At 39.2% G+C, this 26253-nt stretch overlaps 1 protein-coding gene across 2 annotated transcripts in view; it reads right to left on the bottom strand.

Annotated features, from left to right (window-relative positions):
- Positions 1–22394: 22394 nt before the first annotated feature.
- The window catches only part of ATF2 (activating transcription factor 2), an 83639-nt gene continuing 79780 nt past the window's right edge, over positions 22395–26253 (bottom strand). For both annotated transcript variants that reach the window (XM_070803154.1, XM_070803147.1), the window contains exon 14: positions 22395–24941. In XM_070803154.1, the coding sequence (XP_070659255.1) occupies positions 24715–24941 (227 nt within the window). In that variant the 3' untranslated portion in view covers positions 22395–24714. The remainder of the gene's footprint in view (positions 24942–26253) is intronic.

The raw sequence follows: 26253 nt of genomic DNA, 5'->3' as shown, positions 1-26253 counted from the left end.
ATAGGAGAGATTAAGTACAAGTGCATCCTTTCCGATTCATTGTTATTTCTGCCTGAAAACCAATGTGCTAGAGTTGTGTAGCACATCTTCCGCTCTCTCTTCCTCCCCCCGAGGCCCAGTGTCCACCCAAGAAGAATACAAGTCTTCATCTTGTATTGTGCCCCAGGGGGTTGACTTGTGTTGACTGGATGGACAGGTTTCTTTATCCTCTGGCTTCTCGCTGAGTTTGGACAGTGGACAGGAGATTGGAGGGAGGGTGGAGAAAGGTTGGGATATTTGTTCGTCTAGCTCCCTTCCTGTGGGGTCACTGGGGGCTGGCTGCAGCTCTCAACTGAATTTCCCAGGTTCCCCCAGGTAGCCTCACCGTGACACAGCTCTCTCTATTTCTCTGAGTTTTAGCAACTTCTCACTGTCCTTGCTCTCGCAGCAACTCTCACCCGTTACTGAACTTGTAGGATCTCCGTGCTGCTCTTTGTATTATTACATAGTCTCTTTATTAAACGCTCCTCACATAACCCAAGTGTACTGTCTTTTTCCTGCTGGGTCTCTGTGATCCAAGACTTCTGCTAATTTTGGAGGCCACTACAAGAAATGTCCTTGGACTCTTCATTGCTTGGGGCCTCTGTGTTTCTCTGGAAATCTTGATGAAACTTGGACAGAACCCAAATTCCAGGAGTTGAATTTGAAAGCCTCCCCACTACTTCCGCTGTGTTCTTCCACTGCCTTCTGTGCTCCTGAGTCCCAGTCTCCTTGGTTTGAGTGTGGATCAGACCCAGGGTGAAGCTCCAGCCCTTCTGCACTGACCTAAGAACTCCAAAATGCTCAACGTTGTGTGATGCTCTTTAACGTTGCTGAGTAGTGAGAGCGACACAGTAGGGACCTTGTGGCATCCCATCCAGATTTCAGCCACCTTCACTGCCTCCCAACACCTGATCCACTCCCAAATGAACCCTCATTATTGCTCTCCTCACTTGCTCCGTATTTCTTTGAGTGAAGCACCTATGACAGCTCAAAACCATCTCAAAAGATCACCCCCATACACACACACAAATAAAGAATAAAATCTGGCTATAAGAGTAGTGCTGGCCCAGAACTGTGGGCACTTAGCCGGAGGGCCTTTCCTCTTGGAGTAGGAGGTGGGCTGGTGATGAGGTCCTAGGCCTGAAGCCTCACTGGCCAGGGTGATGGTAGGACATTGCAGACGCAGAGCACGTGGGCCCAGCGAGCTGCCAGCGGCAACCGGCCTCTGGTTAGGGAGTCTGAAGAGGCCTGAGATGGTGGGGGAGCTGCAAGGCCAAAAGGACACTGATGTCCCTGGCCACCAGCCTGCTGGGGCTGCACTGAGCTTTCAGCTGCGTCTCCTTGCACCAGCTTTGCCTCCATCACCCACAGTGAAAACTGGGGTCAGGTGCGAACATTTGAAAAAACTTACTGAGATTTTCCCAAAGGTCTATAGCAATTGTGGAGAAAGTATCATACGGGGTGGTGGAGGCGGGACCCACAAAGGAACAACACAAGAACAAAAACTTCCGAATAGGCCAGACCTTCCCAGGGCTCCTGACCTGACGCCCATTCCTCACTCCCAGCCCACCGGAGCAAGGAGTAGCTCACACCAGACATCTCCATGCTCCAGATCATGGCTCTCATTCCCGGGACACTTTGCACTCCAGCGCAAAATGTCCTTCTGTGTGGTCTGAGCTATTCCCAGAATGACTGACAGTGAAAGTATCCACCCCGTCAAGGGAAAACCCAGTCTCCTCACAAAAGCTTCCTATAATTACTCAATAATTACAAGTATGTTTCTCAAATTCTGGGCTGTTTTACCTAATATAAGAATATGTTTGGAACAAAAAAAGCTGAATTGAATTTGGGTTGTGTGATAATCTAAGTCCAATTCCTTTGCGGTCTCTCATCAAGAAATCAAAATTCTTGGAATCCAGTTTATCCATGGTTCACTTGGTTACAACGTGTTTTGGTGATGTGTTGTTCAGAATAGAAGGCTTATTCATATTTTTGATACATTTTTACTATTTTAAATGTTTTTTGTCTCATGTAATACATTAGACTTTGAGTGTTCCTCCACCCCTAATTTTATTAGTTTGCATTTTCCTACCATATCTTTTTTCCCATCTCTTCATTTTCAACCTTCTCTCTTTTTGCTTTATATGCATCTCTTGTACAGAGAGTATAGTTGGGGGCTGGTTGCTCTTTCACCTAACTTTCTGTTTATTATGTTATATAGTATTGTTTTGTTACCTTTTCACTCAATGTCACAATTTCTGCTGAATTAACGTTTTCTGCATTCATGTACGGTGGCTCCACAATTTCCTTTAAATTGTATTACTTCACCATCAGGTGTTGACTCACTTGTGTGGCCATCATGGCTCGCCTCCACGTGGACATCATAGCCCAAGGAAAGAGAACAAGGGCAGGGCATGACCCAGCAATTGCTTAGGTGATTCCCATTCGTTCAATGAACAAGAAACGGCCTCCCCGTAGCAAGGGACGCTGGGAAAAAGCAGAGGGGCGGCTGTTGAATGCTTGTCTCTCAGATCTATTTCCACCCTCCTAAATTCTGGTTTTTGATGCTGGAACTGGGACTCTGCAAACTATGTTTCTTCTGTGTCAGCTGACTTTGTGATAAATTCCACGAAGAGAATGCGGTGGAGGTAGGACAAGCTGGAAGACAGAAGGGGACAGGGGAGTACTTCTTTATTTGCTGGCTGTCGTTTTCATGTCATGCCGGGAATGGTTGTACGTCCCAGTGGCACCAATTGGTTTCAGTCTCCAACTTCTTTGGCTCTCCTAGAACCAGACCTCAGAAGTCTGAATCACAGCTCTGGGAGACCCTTTCTCTGAACCTTTAGGTTCTACAACTTTAATTTCTTCTCTTTGTTCCCAAAGCCCTAGGAGTTGTAGCTTCTTCCTGAAGTTATTTACCTCTGTTTTACCGCCACATTCTTCAGTCTTCCAACATCTGTTTTGTTTTTTTTTGGCTGCATGGGATCTTTGTTGCTGTGATTAAGCTTTATTTAGTTGCAGTGAGTGGGGCTACTCGTCGCGGTGCGCAGGCTTCTCACTGCGGTGGTTTCTCTTGCTGGGGAGCGTGGGCCCCAAGGCACACAGGCTTCAGTAGTTGCGATGCGTGGGTTCGTTAGTTGTAGCTCACAGACTTAGTTGCTCAGCGCCATGTGGGATCCTCCCAGACCAGGGACCGTGTCACCTGCATTGGCAGGTGGATCCCTAACCACTGAACTAACGGGGAAGTCCTCTAACAGCTGTTAAACTAATTTCTTATATTAAATTCTTATTATTTAATTAGTATGGTTTCAGCTTTCCTGAATGGACCCTGCCCAGCACATTAATCTGTAGCTGGATGGCCAAATGGCACTAAAGATTCCAGTGCTGTTTAGGATGGGGAAAATGGATATTGAGAACTGCTATCTTCAAAACAGATCAAGAATTCTAGTCAATTTCATTCTGTTGGGGGCATAACCCCACCATATCTTTCAAGATTTGTTGAAACCATGTTAAGCTTTTGTTCCAGATGATTAATTTTTTTATGCCTATAACATTTAAAGACTTTCTTAAACAGTTCTACTTAAATTCACAATAATTATTTGGACTTAACATTTTATTGGTTTTATTTTCATAACTCTTTGATATAACAGATCTTCTTATTTTATAAGTTATTCTTATTCTTTTTCCTCCCCTGGGTTTTTTTTCTTTAGGGAAAAAATGAGCTGGGAGTATGTTGCATACATTCTGGATTCCTAGATTTTGAAAATGTGTCTGGTCGTGAATGCTGTACATGTCTATAGTGTCATGTAATATTGACTTAGATTATTTGGGGGAAAAAACAGAGTAGTAGCACAAGGCATCAGTGCCCTGAGCTCCCATTACTCCACAGAAGGCTGATCTTGGTATGACCTACGTGGACTGCATGCATGTGGAATGGCTGCCAGGAAATGAGGCCTCCAAAGCACTTTATATAATTATAGGGAAGATGGAGGAACACTTAGTGGATATAACAGTGGGGTTTCCTGGTTCAGGAGGCTAATAAAGAGCCTCCAGAGCTCAGCCTTTGGTTTTAACCTGTTCTTCTACTGGGCTCATTTAAACCTGCTAAATGGGCTTCTTGTTAAGCTACTGAGAGAGGTGAGAAAATGAACCTCCAGCGCCTTTGGATGTATAGTTGCTGTTCAGTCACTAAGTCATTTCTGACTTTTTGCGACGCCATGGACTTCAGCACACCAGGCTCCTCTGTTCTCCATCTCTTGGAATTTGCTCAAATTCATGTCCATTGAGTTGGTGATGGTATCTAACTATCTCATCCTCTGCCACCCTCTTCTCCTTTTGCCTTCATTCTTTCCCAGCATCAGAGTCTTTTTCAAAGAGTCAGCTCTTCACATTAGATGGCCGAAGTATTGGAGCTTAAGCTTCAGTATCCGTCCTTCCAATGAATATTCAGGGTTGATTTCCTTTAGGATTGACTAGTTTGAGCTCCTTGCAGTCCAAAGAACTCTCAAGAGTCTTCTCCAGCACCACAGTTCAAAAGCATCAATTTTTCGGTGCTCAGCCTTCTTTATGGTCCAGCTCTCACATCTGTACATGACTACTGGAAAAATCATAGCTTTGACTGTATGGATCTTTGTGGGCAAAGTGATGTCTCTGCTTTTTAACACACTGTGTAGTTTGTCATAGCTTTAGTTTCATGGCTGTGGTCACCATCTGCAGTGATTTTGGAGCCCAAGAAGATAAAATCTGTCACTGCCTTCAGTTTTCCCCCTTTTATTTGCATGAACTGATGAGACTGGATTCCATGAGCTTAGTTTTATTAAGTTGAGTTCCAAGCCAGCTTTTTCGCTCTCCTCTTTCACCCTCATCAAGAGGCTCTTGGATGTTTATCTCCTCAGTAATGTTGATACTGATACATATAAAAGATAATTTGGCTGGGTATGCAGTTCTAGGGTCAGAACACTGTAAGAAAATTACTCTTAGATATTAGTGTGGCTTTCTTGAATCCTTGAGAACTGTGTGAGATCCACTTGAACCGTGACTTCACATTTTGTACATGTTCAGAGCAGTACCCAAGAGTTCTTCATATTCCCAGGGGATTTGTGTAGCATAGTGGTTAAAAAAAAAAAAAAAAAAAGGTTCATAACCAAAAGTGCCTGTGTTTAAATTCTGACTCTGTTGCTCGGGTAACCACGTGACCCGGGTTTCTTAGACTTTCATTGCCTCATCTGTAAAATAGGAAAATAACACATCATCTGTCCTGACCAAATCTTTCGAGTCCCCTTGTGGTGGGTTAAGCTGTGTGACTAATCGTTGGTTGTGAGTAGAAATGACATTTGTGATCCATGGAATTGTTGATTTGAGACTTTCAAGAGTCCCCTCCCCGCAATTTTGGCATGGTGATAAGCCATGTTTAAGATGGTAAGAATTGCCCAGTTTGCACACACAAATGAAAGGGAATAAAGAGAATCTTGGAATTTGAGGCCTTGTAGGTAGGCTTGCCCATAACATTTTTGAGGTCTGAGGCCAGAGCACAAAAATTTATATTCAGTTGTCTAGATATGTGAAAGTTATAAATGGAGATAAAATATTAAATAAAATATGTTCCACCTTCCTGCCTTAACAAATATAGTTCCATAATGAAAAAATAAAAACTAGTTTAAATCTATTTTTTATGACTGAGAGTCAACAAAATGTCACAGATAATTATTGCACATATTTTAGGTGGTCTTTGTTGGGTCAATAATATTACATGAGCAAGAATATTAAGAAATAAAATTTATGACATTTGATATAATTCTTTTATGAAATCACTAATTATAGATATAGTAAGATTTTATATTCCTGTTCTTTTGACAGTAGTGATATAAAGGGTTAAAAGCAAAGTAATTATTCAAAGTATAAAAGTTTAAGTAGAATTTTATCAAAATGGAAAATTATATAGATGCAAAGTCAAAATCAAAAATTAAAATTATTTTGTTTTCAAAAACATTTTCTCCCATAAATAGCAAAATTTTCAATCTATGAAAAGGTAAAATAATATATAATTTTATTGTAATATATGGATATTAAGCTTATAAATCAAGTTAATAAGTGTAAATAACTTTAATATTTTGAAATGTTAATCTTATTGCTATTTTATAATTTTTATTGCAATTTTAGTGTTCAGTGTCTATCCAGTTGCCAATATAAAGGAAACTGGCATCACTTTATGCATGCATCTAGATCTGATATTTACAAATTTAAGAGTAACATGAAAAAAAAAAGAGTAACATGAATTATTAATATTGCACAATGTTTCTCTGGCACTATGTACATCTTTTGACAATACTACAGATTGGAACAGGAAAAGAAAATGAGCATTTGACATTACTGGGAAGTCGTACTTTGTGCATGAATTTATTGCATTCATGTTCAGAGAAGAGATTTGACAAATTAGTCTTTTTTCTTTCACTTCCATAACTTGAATCTTCATCCACTACAAATTAGTGTTCATCTCTGATATCAGCAGTGACAGCCCACAAAGGTACATGTCACTCTGATGTAGTTACTTTGTTTTGATGATACATGAAAGAGATGTAGAGAAGTGTATTCGTGGGGCCTGAATGGTGTAAGTTGTGAACAGCTGTTGGTGCTGTGCCAGGGCTGACTGTCAGATCTTGAGTGACACAGAGACTCGCTGAAGTATGGAGCCGAGGGCAGTAGTCCCTCTTGTCTAGGTCTGAGGGGACAGAGTGGCAGATTGAGAAGCTGCTGCTGCTGCTGCTAAGTCGCTTCAGTCGTGTCCAACTCTGTGCGACCCCAGAGACGGCAGCCCACCAGGCTCCCCTGTCCCTGGGATTCTCCAGGCAAGAACACTGGAGTGGGTTGCCATTTCCTTTTCTAATGCAGGAAAGAAGAAAGTGAAAAGTGAAAGTGAAGTCGCTCAGTCGTGTCTGACTCCTAGCGACCCCATGGAGTGCAGCCTACCAGGCTCCTCCATCCATGGGATTTTCCAGGCAAGAGTACTACCTACTCCTAAACTCCAAAGAATAAGAGACCTGAAGAAAAAGTTTGAATATCAAAGGCCAATCAGTAATAAACCCAGCAACAAAGGATTGAGTCTTCTCACTGAAGTCTGATGGCATCAAACTGCCAGTGATTAGAGAGAGAGAGAGGCCTGGGAGTGAGACAGTAATGTAGTAAAGTGATGTTTTTGGAAAGCTAAGAATTGGAATGAAAGTTGGGTGTGCCTACTGGCTCATGACACTAACTTGAAACAAAAAGATCATAAGCCAGTTGAGATTTTGAGAAAGTTATATTGCAGAAGAATCTCTGAGCCTAGACTAAAAAGCTTTTAACAGATTGAAACACTCTCTGGCCCCAAAACTTGCAGAGGCAGGAAGTAGGCTGTGAAATCAACAACACCCACCATGATGTGGCCAAAGAGGATACAGAACATGGAAGAACCTCCAGAAAGGTGATCTGGGGCCACAGAAAAAAGGGAAATTCCATCAACAAGTGGCATCAGGCCTCATCCAGGAAATTCCCCAACTGCCAGCAAAAAAAATCCTCACAATGCCTGTCCCATCAGACTCTGTAGTTGCTGCGGACCAGTGATTGCTGTGTATTCTCCAGTGGTCCTTTTTCTGGAGGGAAGTATCTGTAGTAGTTGTCCTCTCCTGAATTTGCAGTGGTTTAGTAAGAGTACTAAACCCACTCCAGTACTCTTGCCTGGAAAATCCCATGGACAGAGGAGCCTGGTAGGCTGCAGTCCATGGGGTCTCGAAGAGTCAGACACGACTTCCCTTTCACTTTTCACTTTCCTGCATTGGAGAAGGAAATGGCAACCCACTCCAGTCTTCTTGCCTGGAGAATCCCAGGGACGAAGGAGCCTGATGGGCTGCCGTCTCTGGGGTCGCACAGAGTCGGACACGACTGAAGCAACTTAGCAGCAGTAGCAGTAAGAGTACTGGGGGGTCTGAGGGAAGATAGCATGTCCACTAGTTCATGTGTTGTGAGGTCACACAGAGCCAAATCCAGATCTCAGAGATACGGGTGTGCTGCATCAGCCTTGGACTTTGAACTGGATGTAGTAACTTGATGGGACTTTTGGTTTTCTTCCTTTGGAAGATGAGAGTATGTTCAGTATGGGAAGAAGAGTATGCTCACTATTTGATAGCCAGAGAAGGGGGGAAATGCAATCAAGACTCAAGCAGGAAGGCTGGATTCCGATTTTAGCAATCACCTTAGCCTCTTCTCGGTGTCCTTGCATGTCATTTTTTCTTTGGATCTTTGCAATAGCCCAGTGAGGGAGCGGGAGACAGACCTTCAAGTACAGGGAGCATCACTGACGAAGGGCCCCCCCAGCTGCTGACTCTGAAATCCATGGCCACGTTTACTCTATGGCCACATCGCCCTCTTCCCACCAGCTGCTTCTAACCAAAGCCTGGATGTGGCTGGGATATTGGGGCCCCTCTGATAGTGAACTTTGGCTCAAGGATATCCCCAATCCCATGGCCCTGATGACCCTTCTTGAGCCTCCTCTCTACTTTCCCTCCTTCTCTATTTTACGAGGGGTCAGCTTTATCAGGCTCCTTCACCTTTTCTCTCACAGGCGTTTCCCCAAATAGAACCCTTGCTTGTTTGGGAAAAAAAAAAAAAGTAGCCAAAGCAAAGGAGTAGATTGCTGTAGACATCACCGTCTTCCACTGAAAACTGTGCTCTTCCCTATAGTGTAGAGACATTGCTGGAAAGACATATAATCAGTTCTTCTGCCGGGGATTAGTTTTATTGGTGTCATGTTTTCCTGGCTCTGGCTTTACAATGGGAGCCCAGGGCAGTCTCTCACTGCGAAGGACACCTAACTTCAAATCCAACTCTCTGCTGTGGGTGTCCTCCTTATTTATGGCACTCCTCTTGCTTTATAGCTCAGCTGTACATTGAAATATTTCAAATATTATATATAGCATTTTTATGTGTTTGGAGGAGGTAGGGTTACATTCCGCATTATCTCCATCCTTAAGTTCTCCCAAAACAGCAAACATCCAAAAAGAAAATGCAAAATTCCAAAAAAAAAAAAATAAATAAAAGTTAAATCACTGGGAAAACAGAAACATTTTCCTTTTAAAATGTTTACTTCATCTTATCCTATGCATCTCTTTGCACAGTTGTAATTAGCATGTAAATCATGATTTTAATATTTTCATAATATTTATCAGGTTCCATACAGTATTTTTGTAGTGAATTTCTTAGTGGCTTCTGCTTGCTAGTCATTAAGTACAACATAAATATACCAGTTTACATTTAGATACATTTTTAAAAAATTTATTGAAGTATAGTTTTTTTTCACTTAATTTTGATTGAAGGACAATTGCTTTACAATATTGTGTTGGTTTCTGCCATACAGCAACATGAATCAGCCACAGGCATATGCATGTCCCCTCTCTCTTCAATCTCCCACCCCTCTAGGTCATCACTGGGCACTGAATTTGAGCTGTCTGCATCATACAGTAAATTTCCATTGGCTATCTAATTTTGCATTTGGTAATGTGTATTTTCAATGCTGCTCTCTCAATTCATCCCTCCCTCTCCTTCACCCTCACGTCTGATCTTAAGATCAGGGGGAAAAAAAAAGCTTTATAAAAAACTCCTAACTATTTACTTTCCTTCTAAATGTAATTTTGCTAATAGACTTTCCATTTGGGAAGATACAACATTTGTTCTTTTAGTTTCAGAAAGAGGTTCTGGTATATATTGAAGATGCATTGCTTAAATTGGGTCCATTTTGCTTTGTCTTGAAGGAATATGACCTAGTGCTATATCAACATCTTTTCTCTGTCCAAAAGAGTATTTCACACAAATGTAGGACAGAAAATCTCTGAAGCATATTGAATATATCAAAAGCTGATCAGCAGTGGCATTTTACGGTAAAAAAATCACTGGCTACTTGTTTCAAATTTACTGCTCTTGTTGTAAATATTTGCCTATATTTAAGATTTTGAATACCCTCAAAAGAATCAACATGTAGGAATTGGGATTTGATCATGGCGTTTTAAAAAGCAAGTTTTACCTCGCAGGTAACACATTCAGAAAACTAAGATCATGGCATCACTTCATGGCAAAGAGATGGGGAAACAATGGAAACAGTGAGATACTTTATTTTCTTGGGCTCCAGAATCACTTGTAGATGATGACTGCAGCCATGAAATTAAAAGACGCTTGCTCCTTGGAAGGAAAGTTATGACCAACCTAGACAGCATATTAAAAAGCAGAGGCATTACTTTGCCAACAAAGGTCCATTTAGTCAAAGTTATGGTTTTTCCAGTAGTCATGTGCAGTTGTGAGAGTTGGACCATAAAGAAAGCTGAGCGCCAAAGAACTGATGCTTTTGAACTGTGGTGTTGGAGAAGACTCTTGAGAGTCCCTTGGACTGCAAGGAGATAAAACCAGTCAATCCTAAAGGAAATCAGTCCTGAATATTCATTGAAAGGACTAATGCTGAAGCTGAAACTCCAATACTTTGGCCACCTGATGTGAAGAACTGACTCATGGGAAAAGACCCTGACGCTGGGAAAGATTGAAGGTGGGAAGAGAAGGGGACGACAGAGAATGAGATGGTTCGATGGCATCACCGACTCGATGGACATGAGCTTGAGTAAGTTCCGGGAGTTGGTGATGGACAGGGAGGCCTGGGGTGCTGCAGTCCATGGGGTCACAAAGAGTTGGACACGACTGAGAAACTGAACTTAACCTCTGAAGTGGCTCACTGGTAAAGAGTCTGCCTGCCAGTGTAGGAGATGCAGGTTCAATCCCTGGGTCAGGAGGATCCTCTGGAGAAGGAAATGGCAACTAACTGCAGTATTCTTGCCTGAAAAATTCCATGAACAGAGGAGCCTGGCAGGCTGCAGTCCGTGGGGTCCCAAAGGGCTGGATGCGACTAAACACACATGGATGCATGATGTTATGCATGAAAAACTGGCAATGTGCTACTCTGAAAAACTTAGTGTAATTTTAGTAAAATTATTTGTTTAATGTAATATTTTATTTTTAAATTTTAATTATGAAACATTTATAGAAAATTAGACAAGAGAAGAGAAACTGTCATCAGCTTTATAAAGTGTTATCAAGTTGCTCTTTGAAATCATGGTACCAATATATGCTTCTACCTTGGTCTAATGTTCTCACATGCTCCCCCAATACCTGGTCACATCTGATTTATTTTTCTAATCTGATGAGAAATTTTTGTATCATTGTTTTTTCATATTAATTTGTGGTTTATATAATTCAAAGAGGATATTATTTATACATTTTTCTTAGTAGTAGACCTAGGATTTACAACATTTATCTTAATCATACTGTATCTTTAAATGGTATCATATACTTCACATACAGTATAAGAATCTTACAACAGTATTATTTCAATCTCTCCTTCCACGTTTTATGCTACTGTGGAGATATATATAACTTTTGCATATGCTATAACAATACATTGCTATTATTTTTGCTTTAGACAGTTAATGATTCACTTTGCCATATACCTGGAACTAATACAACATTGTAAATCTGATTAGACATTAGAAAAAATGTGATTAGACATAAAAACTCTTTTGTATTTACTTCCATTTTAGCCATTTCAAGAAAATTTCCTTTTTGTCAATCTAAGTTTCTGTCTGTTAACACTGCTTGACTTTTGACATTTCTTGCCGTTCAATTCTGAAGATAATAAATTCTTTCAGTATTTGCTTGTCTAACAAATCCTTATTTGTCTTTCATCTTTGAAAAGTATTTTCACTGAATATAGAAATCTAGATTCATCAGTCTTCTCCAGCCATTTGAAGGAGACACAAAGGAGACTTGCTTATTTGGATAAGAAATCTGTGGTGAAACTTACCATTTTCTTCTGTATGTAATTTTTCAATTGATAGGCTTTATTATTTATTTTTTCTGTTGAGTTGCGTGCGTTCTTTGTATAGTATGGATATTAATCCCATATCAGATATATGACTTTCAAACATTTCCCCCCATTTGGTACATTTCCTTTTCATTTTGTTGATTTCTTTTGCTGTGGAGAACCTTTTTCGTCTGATGTAGTCCTACTTATTTATCTTTGCTTTTGTTGCCTTTTGGTATCAAATCCAAAAAATTGTTTCCAATACCAACTTCATGGTGTTTACCTCCTGTTTTCGAGTTTTATGGTTTCAGGGCTTATGTTCAAGTCTTGAATCAACTTTGAGTTAGTCTCTGTGTATGGTAGAAGATGGTGGTCCAGCTTCATTCTTTTGCATATGGCTGTCCAGTTTGTCAACACTGTTTATTGAAGAGATTGTTCTTTCTCCATTTTATGTTCTTTTTTTAAAAAAAAAAATTATTGGTGTATGGTTGATTTACAGTGCTGTGTTAGTTTCAGGTGTACAGCCAAGTGAATCAGTTATGCATATGCATATAGCCATTCTTTTTAGATTCTTTTCCCATATAGGTTATTACAGAATATTGAGTAGTTTCCTGTGCTATACAATAGGTCCTCATTAGTTATCTATTTTGTATATAGCAGTGTGTATTTTTCAGTCCTGATCTCCTAATATAGCCCCCTCCGCCCTTTCCCCTCTGGTAACCACGTTTGTTTTTTGCATCTGTGACTCTATTTCTGTTTTGTAAATCAGCTCATTTGTACCATTTTTAAGATTCCATATATATACAAGCAATACCATGTGATGTTTGATTTCCTCTGTCTGACTTACTTCACTTAGTATGATAACCTCTAGGTCCATCCATGTTGCTGTAAATGGCATTATTTCATTCTTTTTTATGGCTAAAATCCATTGTGTATATGTATCACATCTTCTTTATCTGTTTCTCTGTTGATGGACATTTAGATTTCATCCATGTCTTCGCTATTGTAAAGTGTTGCAATAAATATTGGGGTGTGTGTATCTTTTTGAGTTAAGGTTTTCTCCATATGCACAGGAGTAGGATTGCTAGATCATATTTATTTTTTTAAGGAAGACTGTCCATTATTGTTCTCCATAATGGTTGTACCAATTTACATTCCCACCAACAGTGTAGGAGGGTTCCCCTTTCTGCACATCCTCTTCATCATTTATTGTTTGTAGAGTTTTTGATGGTGGCCATTCTGGTGGCCCTAGTGGTGAAGAACTTGCCTGCCAATGCAGGAAATGTAAGAGACGCGGGTTCAATCGCTGGGTCAGGAAGATCCCTGGAGGAGGAAATGGCAACTCACTCCAGTATTCTTGCCTGGAGAATCCCATGGACAGAGGAACCTCACAGGCTACAGTCCATAGGGTCGCAGAGTCAGACATGACTGAAGTGACTTAGCATGCACACATTCTGACCGTGTGAGGTGATACCTTATTGTATTGGTGATCCTGAGCATCGTAAATGTGCCTGTTGGCCGTCTGTCTGTCTTTTTTGGAGAAATGTCTATTTAGGTCTTTTGCCCTTTTTGTTGTTGTTATTGAGCTGCATGAGCTGTTTGTATATTTTGGAGGTTAACCTCTTTTCGGTCACTTTGCAAATATTTTCTCCCATTCTGTAGGTTGTCTTTTCATTTTGTTTATGGTTTCCTTGGCTGTGCAAAAGCTTTTACATTTAATTAGGTCCCAATTGTTTCTTTTTAATTCCTTTAGGAGGTGGATTAAAAAAGATATTGCTAGAATAAATGTCAGAGTGGGCTGTCCATATTTTCCTCTAGGAGTTTTATATTATCCAGCCTTATATTTAGGTCTTTAATCCATTTTGACACAGTCACTTGTGCATGGTGTTAAGAGTTCTAATTTCATTCTTTTACATGTAGCTGTCCAGTTTTCCCAGCACCACTTACTGAAGAGACTATCTTTTCTGTTGTATAGTCTTGCCTCCTTTGACATAGATTAGTTGACCATAGGTGCATGGTTTTATCTCTGGACTTTCCTGTTCTATTGATCTCTGTTTTGTGCCAAGACCATACAGTAACCTGTCCATTGGTGTAAGTGAGGTGTTGAAGTCCCCACTATTACTGTGTTACTTTCGATTTCTCCTTTTATGGCTGTTAGTGTTTGCCTTATGTATTAAGGTGCTCCTGTGTTAAGTGCATGTGTATTTAAAATTGTTACATCGTCTTCTGGTACTGATCCCTTGTTCATTCTATAGTGCCCTTCCTTGTCTCTTATAGCGGTTTTTGTTCCTATTACCATTTTGTTTTGGATTTGTTTTTTGCAGGTGTTTTTTTCTCCCTCCCCTCTTTCGTTCTTTTGTGATTTGATGACTCTCTTTTAGTGTTGTGTTTAGGTTGTTTTTACTTTTTTTGTGTGTTATCTAATGTAGTTTTTTGGTTCGCAGTTCCCATAAGGTTTTTTTTTTTAATGTGATGTAGTTGTGTTGGTTTCTGCTGTCCAACACAGTGAATCGACTGTATGTATACGTACATCCCCTCCCTCTTGGACCTCCCTCCCAGCCCACGTCATCCCACCCATCTAGGTCACCACAGAGCATCAAGCTGCACCCCCTGAACTACACAGCAGGTTCCTACTAGCCATCTATTTTACATACAGTGTACACATGCTGACCCCAATCTCCCAATTCATCCCACCCTTCCAGCCTGCCCCTGCCCCACCACGTCCACCCATCTGTTTCTATGCCTGCATCTCTACCATTTTACTAGATTCCACATATATGTGTTAATATAGGATATTTATTTTTCTCTTTCTGACTTACTTTGTATGACAGGCTCTAGGTGCATTCATGTCTCTACAAATGACCCAATTTTGTTCTTTTATATGAATAATACTCCATTATATATATGTACCACAACTTCTTTATCCATTCACCTGCTGATGGACATTTAGGTGGCTTCCATGTTCTAGCTCTTGTAATAGTGCTGCAGTGAACACTAGGGTGGCATGTGTCTTTTCAGAGGATGGTTTTTTTTCAGGGTATATGCCCAGTAGGGGGATTGCTGGGTGATATGGTAGTTCTATTTTTAGTCACTTTTTTAAGGAATCACCAGTGTTCTCCATAGTAGCTGTATCAATTTACATTCCCAGGAACAGTGCAAGAGGGTTCTCTTTTTTCCACATCCTCTCCAGCATTTATTGTTTGTAGATTTTTTGATGGCCATTATGACCAGTATGAAGTGATACCTCATTTTGCTTTGATATGCATTTCTCTAATAATTAGTGATGTTAAGCATCTTTTCATGTGTCTCTTGGCTATCTATATGTCTTCTTTGGAGAAATGTCATTTAGGTCTTCCACCCATTTTTTGACTCTTATTTAAAATATTGAATTGCATGAGCTATTTGATATTCAGTCTGCCTGAAGGTTAAGTTGCTGGTCTCTTAATTTAAAATGCAATTCCCATTTCTGGTGTTTGTACTCTCTTCTCCTAGTCTTTGGTTTTATCATTTTTGTGTATGGATAATTTCCTATATTACTGTATGTTTTTCTTTACTGATGATCTTCCCACTTGTAATTTTATTTCTAGTTGTGGCCTTCCCTCCCTCCCACTCTCCTAGAGAAATTCCTTGAGTTTGTTGTGAAGCTGGTTTGGTAGTGCTGAATTCTCTTAGCTCTTGATTTCTCTGTTGAATCTGAATGAGAGCCTGCTGCTGCTGCTGAGTCACTTCAGTCATGTCCAACTCTGTGCGACCCCATAGACGGCAGCCCACCAGGCTCCCCCGTCCCTGGGATTCTCCAGGCAAGAATACTGGAGTGGGTTGCCATTTCCTTCTCCAATGCATGAAAGTGAAAAGTGAAAGTGAAGTCGCTCAGTTGTCCGACCCTCAGTGACCCCCTGGACTGCAGACTACCAGGCTCCTCTGTCCATGGGACTTTCCAGGCAAGAGTATTGGAGTGGGGTGCCATTGCCTTCTCCAGAATGCGAGCCTACCGAGGTAGTATTCTTGGTTGTAGGTTTCCCCTTTCATCACTCTAAAGCTATCATGCCACTCTCTTCTTGCCTGCAGAGTTTCTGCTGAAAAATCAGCTGATAATCCTATGGGAATTTCCTTGTATGTTGTTGCTTTTACATTTTTTCCTCTGTATTTAATTTTTGTCTGATTAGTATATGTCTTTTAAGAAAACAACTATTTTATTGTATATTGGAGTATGTGTGCATGCGTGTGTGCTCAGTCGCTCAGTCAGTGACGCTATGGACTGTAGCCCACTAGGCTCCTTTGTCCATGATATTCTCCAGGCAAGAATACTGGAGTGGGCTGCCACGCCCTCCTCCAAGGACCTTTTCGACCCAGGGACTGAACCTCTGTCTCCTGCATTGCAGTCGGATTCTTTACTGCTGAGCCACTGGGGAAGCCCATATTGTAGTATAGCTGATTAATAATGTGATAGTTTCAGATGCAGAGCAGAGGGACTTAGTCATACATATACATGTGTCCATTCTGTCCCAAACTCCCCTCCCATCCAGTCTGCCACATAACATTGTGTAGTTTCCTGTGCTTATCAATAGGTCCTTGTTGGTTATCCGTTTAAAATATAGCAGTGTGTACATGTCCATCCCAAACTCCCTAACTATTCCCATCCCAACCCTTTCCCCCTGGTAACCCTAAGTTTGTAAGTTCTCTAAGTCAGTAAGTCTGTCTGTAAATAAATTCATCTGTATAATTTCTTTTTAGATTCTGTGTATAAGGGCTATCACACAGTGTTTCACATCCGTCTTGCTTCATTTAGTGTGATAATCTCTACGTCTATCCATGTTGCTGCAAATGGCATTAGAAAATTAAAGTGTTAGTCATTCAGTCGTGTCCAACTCTTTGCGACTACGGACTATGTATATGTAGCCCACCAGGCTCATCTGTCCATGGAATTCTGCAGGCAAGAATATTGGAGTGGGTTGCCATTCTCTTCTCCAGGGGATCTTCCTGACCCAGGGATTGAATCCAGATCTCCTGCATTGCAGGCATTCTTTTTAATGGCTGAGTGATATTCCCATTGCTTTTGCTCTGAATTGGCTCTTCTTCCCTTAGTGCTGGTTACAACTTGGATTAGTGCAATTTGTAGGCTGACTGCCACAAGGGGCACCCTTTCTATTGTGCATTTTTTAAGCTAAGTCAATAGTTGCCTGTTTTCTAGTCTAAATCCCTTCAGTTCAGTTCAGTTGCTCAGTCGTGTCCGACTCTTTGCAACCCCATGAATCGCAGCATGCCAGGCCTCCCTGTCCATCACCACTCCCGGAGTTTACTCAAACTCATGTCCATCGAGTCGGTGATGCCATCCATCCATCTCATCCTCTGTCGTCCCCTTCTCCTCCTGCCCCCAATCCCTCCCAGCATCAGGGTCTTTCCCAATGAGTCAGTTCTTCACATCATGTGGCCAAAGTATTGGAGTTTCAGCTTTAGCATCAGTCCTTCCAATGAACACCCAGGACTGATCTCCTTTATGATGGACTGGTTGGATCTCCTTGCAGTCCAAGGGACTCCCAAGAGTCTTCTCCAACACCACAGTTCAAAAGCATCAATTCTTCGGTGCTCAGGCTTCTTCAGAGTCCAACTTTCACATCTATACGTGACCACTGGAAAAATCACAGCCTTAACTAGATGGACCTTTGTTGGCAAAGTAATGTCTCTGCTTTTGAATGTGCTATCTAAGTTGGTCATAACTTTCCTTCCAAGGAGTAAGCGTCTTTTAACATGGCTGCAGTCACCATCTGCAGTGATTTTGGAGCCCCCCAAAATAAAAGTCTGACACTGTTTCCACTGTTTCCCCATCTATTTGCCATAAAGTGATGGGACCAGATGCCAAGATCTTAGTTCTCTGAATGTTGAGCTTAAAGCCAACTTTTTCACTCTCCTCTTTCACTTTCATCAAGAGGCTTTTTAGTTCCTCTTCACTTTCTTCCATAAGGGTGGTGTCATCTGCATATCTGAGGTTATTGATATTTCTCCCAGAAATCTTGATTCCAGCTTGTACTTCTTCCAGCCCAGCATTTCTCATGATGTACTCTGCATATAAGTTAAATAAGCACGGTGACAATATACAGCCTTGATGTACTCCTTTTCCTATTTGGAACCAGTCTGTTGTTCCATGTCCAGTTCTAACTGTTGCTTCCTGACCTACATACTTTAGGACCCTCTATAAACTAGCCCTATTCCAGCTATGCAGTTTTGCTCATTGCTAACCCTCTTCTTCCTATCTTTCCATTGTCCTATAAACATAACTCATTTATGTGGTCTTTTGTTGTTACTTTTGTTTCCTTTCTACCCATCTCATTCATAATTTAAATGAAGTTCAAATATAGTATGGTTTGCCTCCTTTTGTGAACTTATAAATTGTTTCAGAAGTTGTAGATTTTGATTATTTCCTGTCATAGATGTAACAAATATTTTGTCTTTCCAAATGGATTCTCCTTGACGGTAAGATCCTGGTCTTTATTATTACTGTGGTCCCTACAGTCCAACAACTCGGTGCAAAGTCTGTGCTTATTAGGTACTTCGTTTAGTGAGCCAATATTCGTGTTTTCACCAAGAGAAATGAGACACCTAAATTAATATTTTTGTTAGAAATTCAGAAAAAATTGGGGGAAAACTTTAAGCAAGAGATTAAAGCATTGTTAAATGATAATTTAAAATTATACATACCTATGCACTATTCGGAGAAGGCAATGGCAACCCACTCCAGTACTCTTGCCTGGAAAATCCCATGGATGGAGGAGCCTGGTAGGCTGCAGTCCATGGGCTCGCTAAGAGTCGGACATGACTGAGCGACTTCACTTTCACTTTTCACTTTCATGCATTGGAGAAGGAAATGGCAACCCACTCCAGTGTTCTTGCCTGGAGAATCCCAGGGACGGGGGAGCCTTGTAGGCTGCCGTCTATGGGGTCGCACAGAGTCGGACACGACTGAAGCAACTTAGCAGCAGCAGCAGCATGCACTATTAGTTATAGCAAACATACAAATATTTTATGCAAGTTCTTATAGATCATTAATATGTTCAAGCGCCTACTACTTTTGAGCCACTTACGTAACTTCTACAGATAAGTAGAACACAATTAAAATGACAATAGAAGTAGATATTTTCAAAATTGTCGTCTAATATTACCTTGTCATAAATAATCTCTAGTCCATAAAAAAGAATTTCCAGTTTTTTTTTTGTTTTTTTTTTTTTGGTGCCGAAACCCAGGAACGAACAATGAATTTCCAGTTTTGATCTTCAGTCACAAAAAATATCTGAAGATCTTTGTTTGCAATATGTTAATTTAGACTATTGATATGATTGTTGATAATTTAGCTGCTGCTACTGCTAAGTCACTTTAGTCGTGTCGGACTCTGTGCGACCCCATAGACGGCAGCCCACCAGGCTCTGCTGTCCCTGGGATTCTCCAGGCAAGAACACTGGAGTGGCTTGCCATTTCCTTCTCCAATGCATGAAAGTGAAAAGTGAAAGTGAAGTCGCTCAGTCATGTCCGACTCTTCCGGACCCCATGGACTGCAGCCTACCAGCTCCTCCATCCATGGGATTTTCCAGGCAGGAGTACTGGAGTGGGTTGCCATTGCCTTCTCCTTGATAATTTAGCAGATTACCTCAATGTTGGAAGATACCTCAGAATCCATTAGCTAAGCTGAACAGATTAAGATGTAATGCTAAAAATTTAGCAACTGGGGAAAGTCATTAATTATCTGTTGAATAAGTTTTAGATGCTCAAATTAATTATGCTGATAGCTATATTACCTAACTCATTTTATTTTCAATGATAGTATTAGACCCTATGAACAGAATTTTAACAAGCACATCTCCTAAAAATAGAGAAATTTAGCTACTGTTTAATTACATGGGAGATTTAAAAAAAGTATTGGTGAGAAAAAAATAAAATTATCAATTAATACTGAACTGTGCAAAAGGGTTTCTTTTTGAGGATAATGGTAGTGACATATTTTTGCATTTTCTCAAGCATCACATAATGCATTTCTTTCCTTCCAGTTATGAGAAACTCAGACAACTCTATCATCTTAAATTCTGTTAAGTAAACTTCATTTAAATACTTTTTGTGTCAGGTTATGGAAAACAGCATTTCTTAATTTACATGCTTTTAAAAAATCATTAAAGCAAAAATAATTTTAAAAAGAGCTCTTTTGAGGGAACAGTCTCTTTTGTCTACTTTCATAGAAAGCAAAACCTACTGTAAAATTAAGTGAATAAAGTAAAACTACCTTTATTTGACTTGATAGTTAAAAATGAAATTCATAATCGTAAATACTTTCCCAAATAATTGAGGTAATGCATGATAAAACCATGGTTCTAGCTCAATGAATTGTTTCTTAAACGTAAAATCTAATGCAAAATAAAGCAAGGGAAGCACCATGACCATGACAATGGTGTGCTAATGCCATCCTCTTCTCATAGTCATTGGAAAAATTTGGATGTCCATTCGAGGAAAAAAGGTACAATTTACTGGCCCATTGTTGAATATCAGAACTCTTCTAGTCTGAGTGCTATGACATTTTTGAAAATTTTACAATATTTGGTGCATTGGACTGCTACAACAGAATAAAACTATTCATATTTTCTTTTATTGTAGGTTCCAATGTCACATGGCCTTGGTTATTTCAGAACTAATGAATGTTTAGTTCTGGAAACATTTCCATTAATTTTACTTCTATGGCAATGTGTAATTGGCAACTCACCATTTACTTAAATGGTAAAACTATTTATTTCTCCAGAAAAATCCTTATTCTACTTTTTGTGAGTTTTTTTCTCCCACACAGAAAGGATCTTAATACTTTGCTTTGGTGAAAACCCAACTGTTAGTCTAATTTTAGATGGCTAGAAAGATCTTCACTTAAAAATGTATGAGAATCACAGAAAAAATGTATTTGTATTTATTCAAAGTTTAAAGAGGTGGTTTTTCATATCAGACATAAAATGGTATAATTTTAATTGCTTCAGAAGTTAAGTATTATCTTGTGGTCAAGGTAATCTAGAAACATCAGATTAAAATTTTCTTCTACTTGGTTTTATAACTGTTCTTTAGGTATTTAGTGTATACAAGTCTGTGTGTGTACATGTATATATTTTTATAAGATGAAGTCCCAGCAGTAAATGGATTCTCTCATAATTACATTCTCAGAAATAAATTATTATTGTCAAACATCAAACTATAGTTTCAGAGATGGATAATGAGCAGAACTACACTTAAACTCTAGTCTGTGGAATTTACTTATCTTTCCTATCCTCTGAAATAAAGCAAATGTGGAGTTTCTCAGTGTATTAGTCAAACTTTGTTACAGAAACACATCAGTTTGTCTTTATCAAGTCTTTGATACCATGTAATTCAGATTAAGCACATTTATGAAATGTACACCTTAAAAGTAAATAACCACGTGTTTCTTTGTATCTTTTCAGATTGGCTCTGAGAGAGAAGACTGAAACATCACTCCAGTGCTCTCCAGCACAACTGGGATGTCTTTCTTCACTTAGCACTGATGGTTTCTATTATAACACAGTAAGATGATGTACTGATACTGTGTTGTGTTTCCCTAAAACCTCTCTCCCCACTTAGAATGTAAGCTTCCCCAAAGCAGGAGTTTTTGTGTTTTGGCTGTTAGTGTATACCCAGTGCCTAGAAGAAAAACGGACACCCAGCAGTGCTCACAGTGTGGTAGGAGATGAGGTCAGAGATCTAATGGGATGCAGTTGGGGGAACAGGCCTTGTAGGCCCCTGTAAGGGCTGGCTCCAGCTCTGAATGTAATGAGGAGCCGCTCTAGAACTCGAGCAGAGGAGTGCCCTAACCCGTTGCATGTTTGGAAAGCTTCAGTGGGGCTTCTGTATTGAGGATGGGCTGTAGCAGGCAGGGTGAAAGAAAGGAGGTGGGTGTAAGGTATTCAGTACTCTGGGTGAGGAACAACGAGGGCACAGATCAGGGTGATAGCACTGGAAATGATGAGTGGCTGAATTCTGTATTATTCTGAAGGTAAAGTAACAGCATTTCTTGATGTGTTGGATGTGAGAAGTGAGGAATCAACGATGAGAACAAGGTTGTTCTGACCTCGGCAACTGGAAGGATGGTGTGGTAATCAATTGCTTTATGAAACATTATGGGAGCAGTGTGTTTGAAGGCAGGGTAAGGGAAGATTATACAGTTCAGAGTGAAAGATAAGAGTTGTTTTGGCAGGCAGTTACCAAGATAAACCAAAGGCTGGTGCATCTGTGTGTAGTAGTTGTGTGTGTGGGTAAGGGAATATTCTGGGCTGGAGACATAAATTAAAGTGAATGCAGAGAAGAAGAAAGAGGCCTGAGTGACCTTGCAGCTGAAAGGTCTTTGAGAAGAAATTAATTTTATCACAGGAAACAGAATATTAGGCTCTTCTCAGGTAATAAACATTCTGAAGGAGAAAAACATCATGATCAAGTAATCTTATTTTAGGAAAGACAGATAAGAACAAGCAAATTATGAACATAATTTAAAGATAGAATTTATTCTTTGATGGTTTACTCATGCAAACTGCACATAAAAGAAAATAGTACAGTTTGTGTAACATTGCAAATATAAGGACTCAAAATGCTAGGTACAGAAGTAGTGTGACATCCTGAAAGTCAAAATGGAATTTGTGTTTATACAACTAATAATGATTTTTATTTGCTGAGTACAGACTGATTTACAATGAGTTTTGCTAACCTTGGTAATAAGCTCATTAACCGTTTACATGACTTCTTACATCTATGTAGTTTTATTTTACAGTTGCAAGAATTCCTGTTACCAAAGAACTTTAACTTGCATAAATAATAAAATTTAAGAAAAATGCACTGACTGACCTAGGAGAATGAAAAACGGAGGCTTTTCCTAACCCATCCAAACTACAATAAAAAACAGCCTTCTTGCAGAATTCATATTTTGTGCCTTTGAGATCAACTCCTTAGCATAACTACGGCAAAGTCATGATTAGAAATTGAGTACCTGAAAATTATAAAATCAGTTAAAAAAAAAAAACTTTAGAAGTACAACTATCAACCAAAAATGCTCTCATTTTTTATAAGCCAAACAATAAAATTCCTATTATCTTCATACTTGAAAGTCCTGAAATGTCATTTGTACAATCTGAATGTTTCCCAGTTCGGAACTTAGGCAAGGTGGGGTATTTTCTTGAATTGCCAAGGATATTCCATACAGGTTTTTAAAATGTCAGTCTCATTAGGAGATGGCACTGAGACTTTAGCAAATAGTGTAGTATGGATGCAGAACAAACCACACAACTTATTATAAATGTGTTACAGATATTTACATAATGGAATCCTGCTTGAATGCCAGAAGTCGCTACTGGGGAGGACTCATAACTATTTTACAAAGTTTTTTTACACACATCTACTACTTTATTTTTAACAATTTTGTCTATTTTAAAATATTGTACTGTATTTTGAACATAACTGCAGAATAAAAATAGATAATGGCACATTAGAAAACTCAGTATCCCACAGATGATTGGATAATGAGAAAAGTGTACCTACAATCATCTCATCAGAAACAAACTACATCATGGAATGTTAGTTATCCAAGCCTGCACAGTAATGACATCTTAAATTGCAATCATCTATTGGCCAGCATCACACTGAAGGCATCGTTAAACATTCAAGCAAAGATTGCTGGCATAAACTATTGAAAGACACACACATACACACATACTCACTCTCTCTCACTCACTCTTGTGTCCCACATTATAGTTACATTGTTCTAAAGATAGATACTGATTTTTTCCCACGAGAAACGTTATCAAAATTGGCTACTAAAAGATGACAGTGCTTCCACAAGAATAAGTACAAGTTAGCTTGCAAGTACAAGACAATGGGGGTAAACAGTCTTAAATTTTCTAAGTAGTAATTTTTAGGCTTTTCTGGCAACCATACCTTACTTGATTATGCATAAACTTCTCAGTTTAAAACCTGAAATCTGTAAAAAATAAACAAAACCAAAAATCTAATATCAAAAAATTATTAGGTATCCGATAACCCTGTATTGTACTTTATATAATTTCATATTGTTAGCCTCAAAACATAGGATTTAAAATACTGAATTTAAGACTTGAAAAACAGTCGTCATTGAAATGATAAAGGATTCCAATATTCATGCTTACTTAAAATCTTAAAGAAAATGCACTATTACTGACCTTCATTAAGAGTGTGCCTAAAAGCACTGTATGTCTTTTACCACATTTCACTCACTTAAAAAGTGTTCGCTAATGTTCTTCCTTTTGCATAATGTGCAAAATAAAAGGCAAAAAGATTAAAAGCAAATTTCTTTCACTTGCTAGTGCTTTATGACCTTGTTAACATTACAAAGTCAATAGGGACTATGCAGAACTTTGGTATAAATGATTTAACAAAACTACCATCATAGTTGAGGGTTAAGAGGTGGTCAAAAGAAGTGGAAGTAGGAAGAAAGATTCAGTAACACCCCCATTTATTAAAACACCCCCAAATTAAAAGTGAAATAAACCACAATGAATTATAATACAATTTACACATTGAGCACAGAAAAATTAATAAATCTAACAATATTTATAAAAAAAGCAAAATCAGTCTTTTTCCAGAGACTAAAAACTTGTTCAGTCTGATCATCAACTGCTGCTACACCAACTTTAGAGTCAAATTTAATTTCAAGTAAAAAAAAAAAAATTTACAACCACAGATTTCGCATAAATGGAAACTGGTCTTTCCTTGATTTCCCTTTGAAGTCACTAATGAGTATCTAAAGCTGCCGCACTGCAGGTTTTTAATCAACTTCCTGAGGGCTGTGACTGGGAGGAAGGAGCCATGACAATCTGCGAAAGCACAGGCTCTGTACTCTGGTCCGCCATCTGGGTGAGGACTGAAGTGGCTACAGCTTCTGCCTTGGAAGTTGAACTGACTCCATTGGATGTGCTGACAGAACTATGTTGTATAGCTTCGGTATGTGGACTACTCGGCACTGACAAATCTTCTGAACTATCGTCTTTATCAGCAGCTGAGTGGAAAAAAGAGAACTACTCAGTTTCTTAGAATAGTTGTAAAAATTTATCAGGCTGAGTCAATGTACAGAATAAAAGGTTAGATGACATTTTACATCAGTTTAGAGAAGTTGGTATCACAGTAACTGAGTAACTGAAAGGTGGCTATAAGTCATGAAGTAGGCAATTTTGCTGCAACAAGCCAAATGAAGGCACAGGCATGCACATGGAAACCCCTCAAGTCCAGTAAAGCAGAGCTGAAGAATTATTTGTTAAATAGTGTTAAGAAAGAAAATGAAGTAGGAATTTGAGAGGTAAGTCTCTTATAGATGAAACACCCAGCAACACATTTGACATGTAGGCCAATAGACTGGTTTTGTTATTAAAAGGTTAGAAAATATAATCAAAATGAATTCTAACATACAAATTATGTCTTCAAATAATTCCCTCTGCAGAACTATATTTATTCTGACTGACTTTCAATCTGCTGCAGCAAAGGATGATTATAATACCTGATTCTAATGATCTATACACATGAGAATAAGCAATATTTAGAATCTAAATGCCACCACCTGTTATAGTTGCATGCATTGAGATTCAAATAAAAATCCATATAAAACTGGAGACAGGGCATTCTAAATATTTATGAAAATAGATTACCAATTTTTTGGCTTGAACAAATCTACATCTTTCTTATTTTAACAGAAGAGAAACCAATAATTCCATTTGTATAACACCCACAAATTGTTACAGTGTATGCAAGTTATGAGACAACTGATCCTATCAACACCTGTGAACTCAGCTTCCCAACTTAAAAACTGCAATTAACACTTGTGCTTCCTGGAGGGTCCTCTCTTCACCAAAGGTAATCACCATTCTGTATGTATTCCTTTTGTAATTCCTTTGTTTTTTCTTTGAAGTTTTACCAGATAAATATAAATCTCTAAACAGTATCGTTCAGCTTTATTTGTGAACACTTTAAAAACAGTGTTATACAGGATGTGTTCTTTTGCACTTTGCATTTGGTATTAAAATAATTTTTATTTAGTGCTCAGAAATAACAATTAGCTGGCTTTCTATGAAATCTGAGAGTACATACTGGCCTGCTTACTGATGGCCAGGTGCTCATTCTGAAAGTCAATTATTAAGATTGTGGACCCCATGAAGCAGGACTTACCCAGTGATTTGTAATGTAGAAGATAGAGGGGGAGGAATCTGGCAAGCACAACTTTAGTTCAAATATAATTCTTCCTTTTGAGGGTTTTCTGAAATATAGTAACCCTTACAGTATTGTGATACATTTGCCTCAAATCCATGCATTTTTGAAAG

The sequence above is a fragment of the Bos indicus genome, chromosome 2 (assembly GCF_029378745.1).
Source record: "Bos indicus isolate NIAB-ARS_2022 breed Sahiwal x Tharparkar chromosome 2, NIAB-ARS_B.indTharparkar_mat_pri_1.0, whole genome shotgun sequence".
NCBI classification, from domain to species: domain Eukaryota; kingdom Metazoa; phylum Chordata; class Mammalia; order Artiodactyla; family Bovidae; genus Bos; species Bos indicus.
The sequence above is the reverse complement of the archived record's forward strand: the minus strand, read 5'-3'. Positions and strand labels throughout refer to the sequence as shown.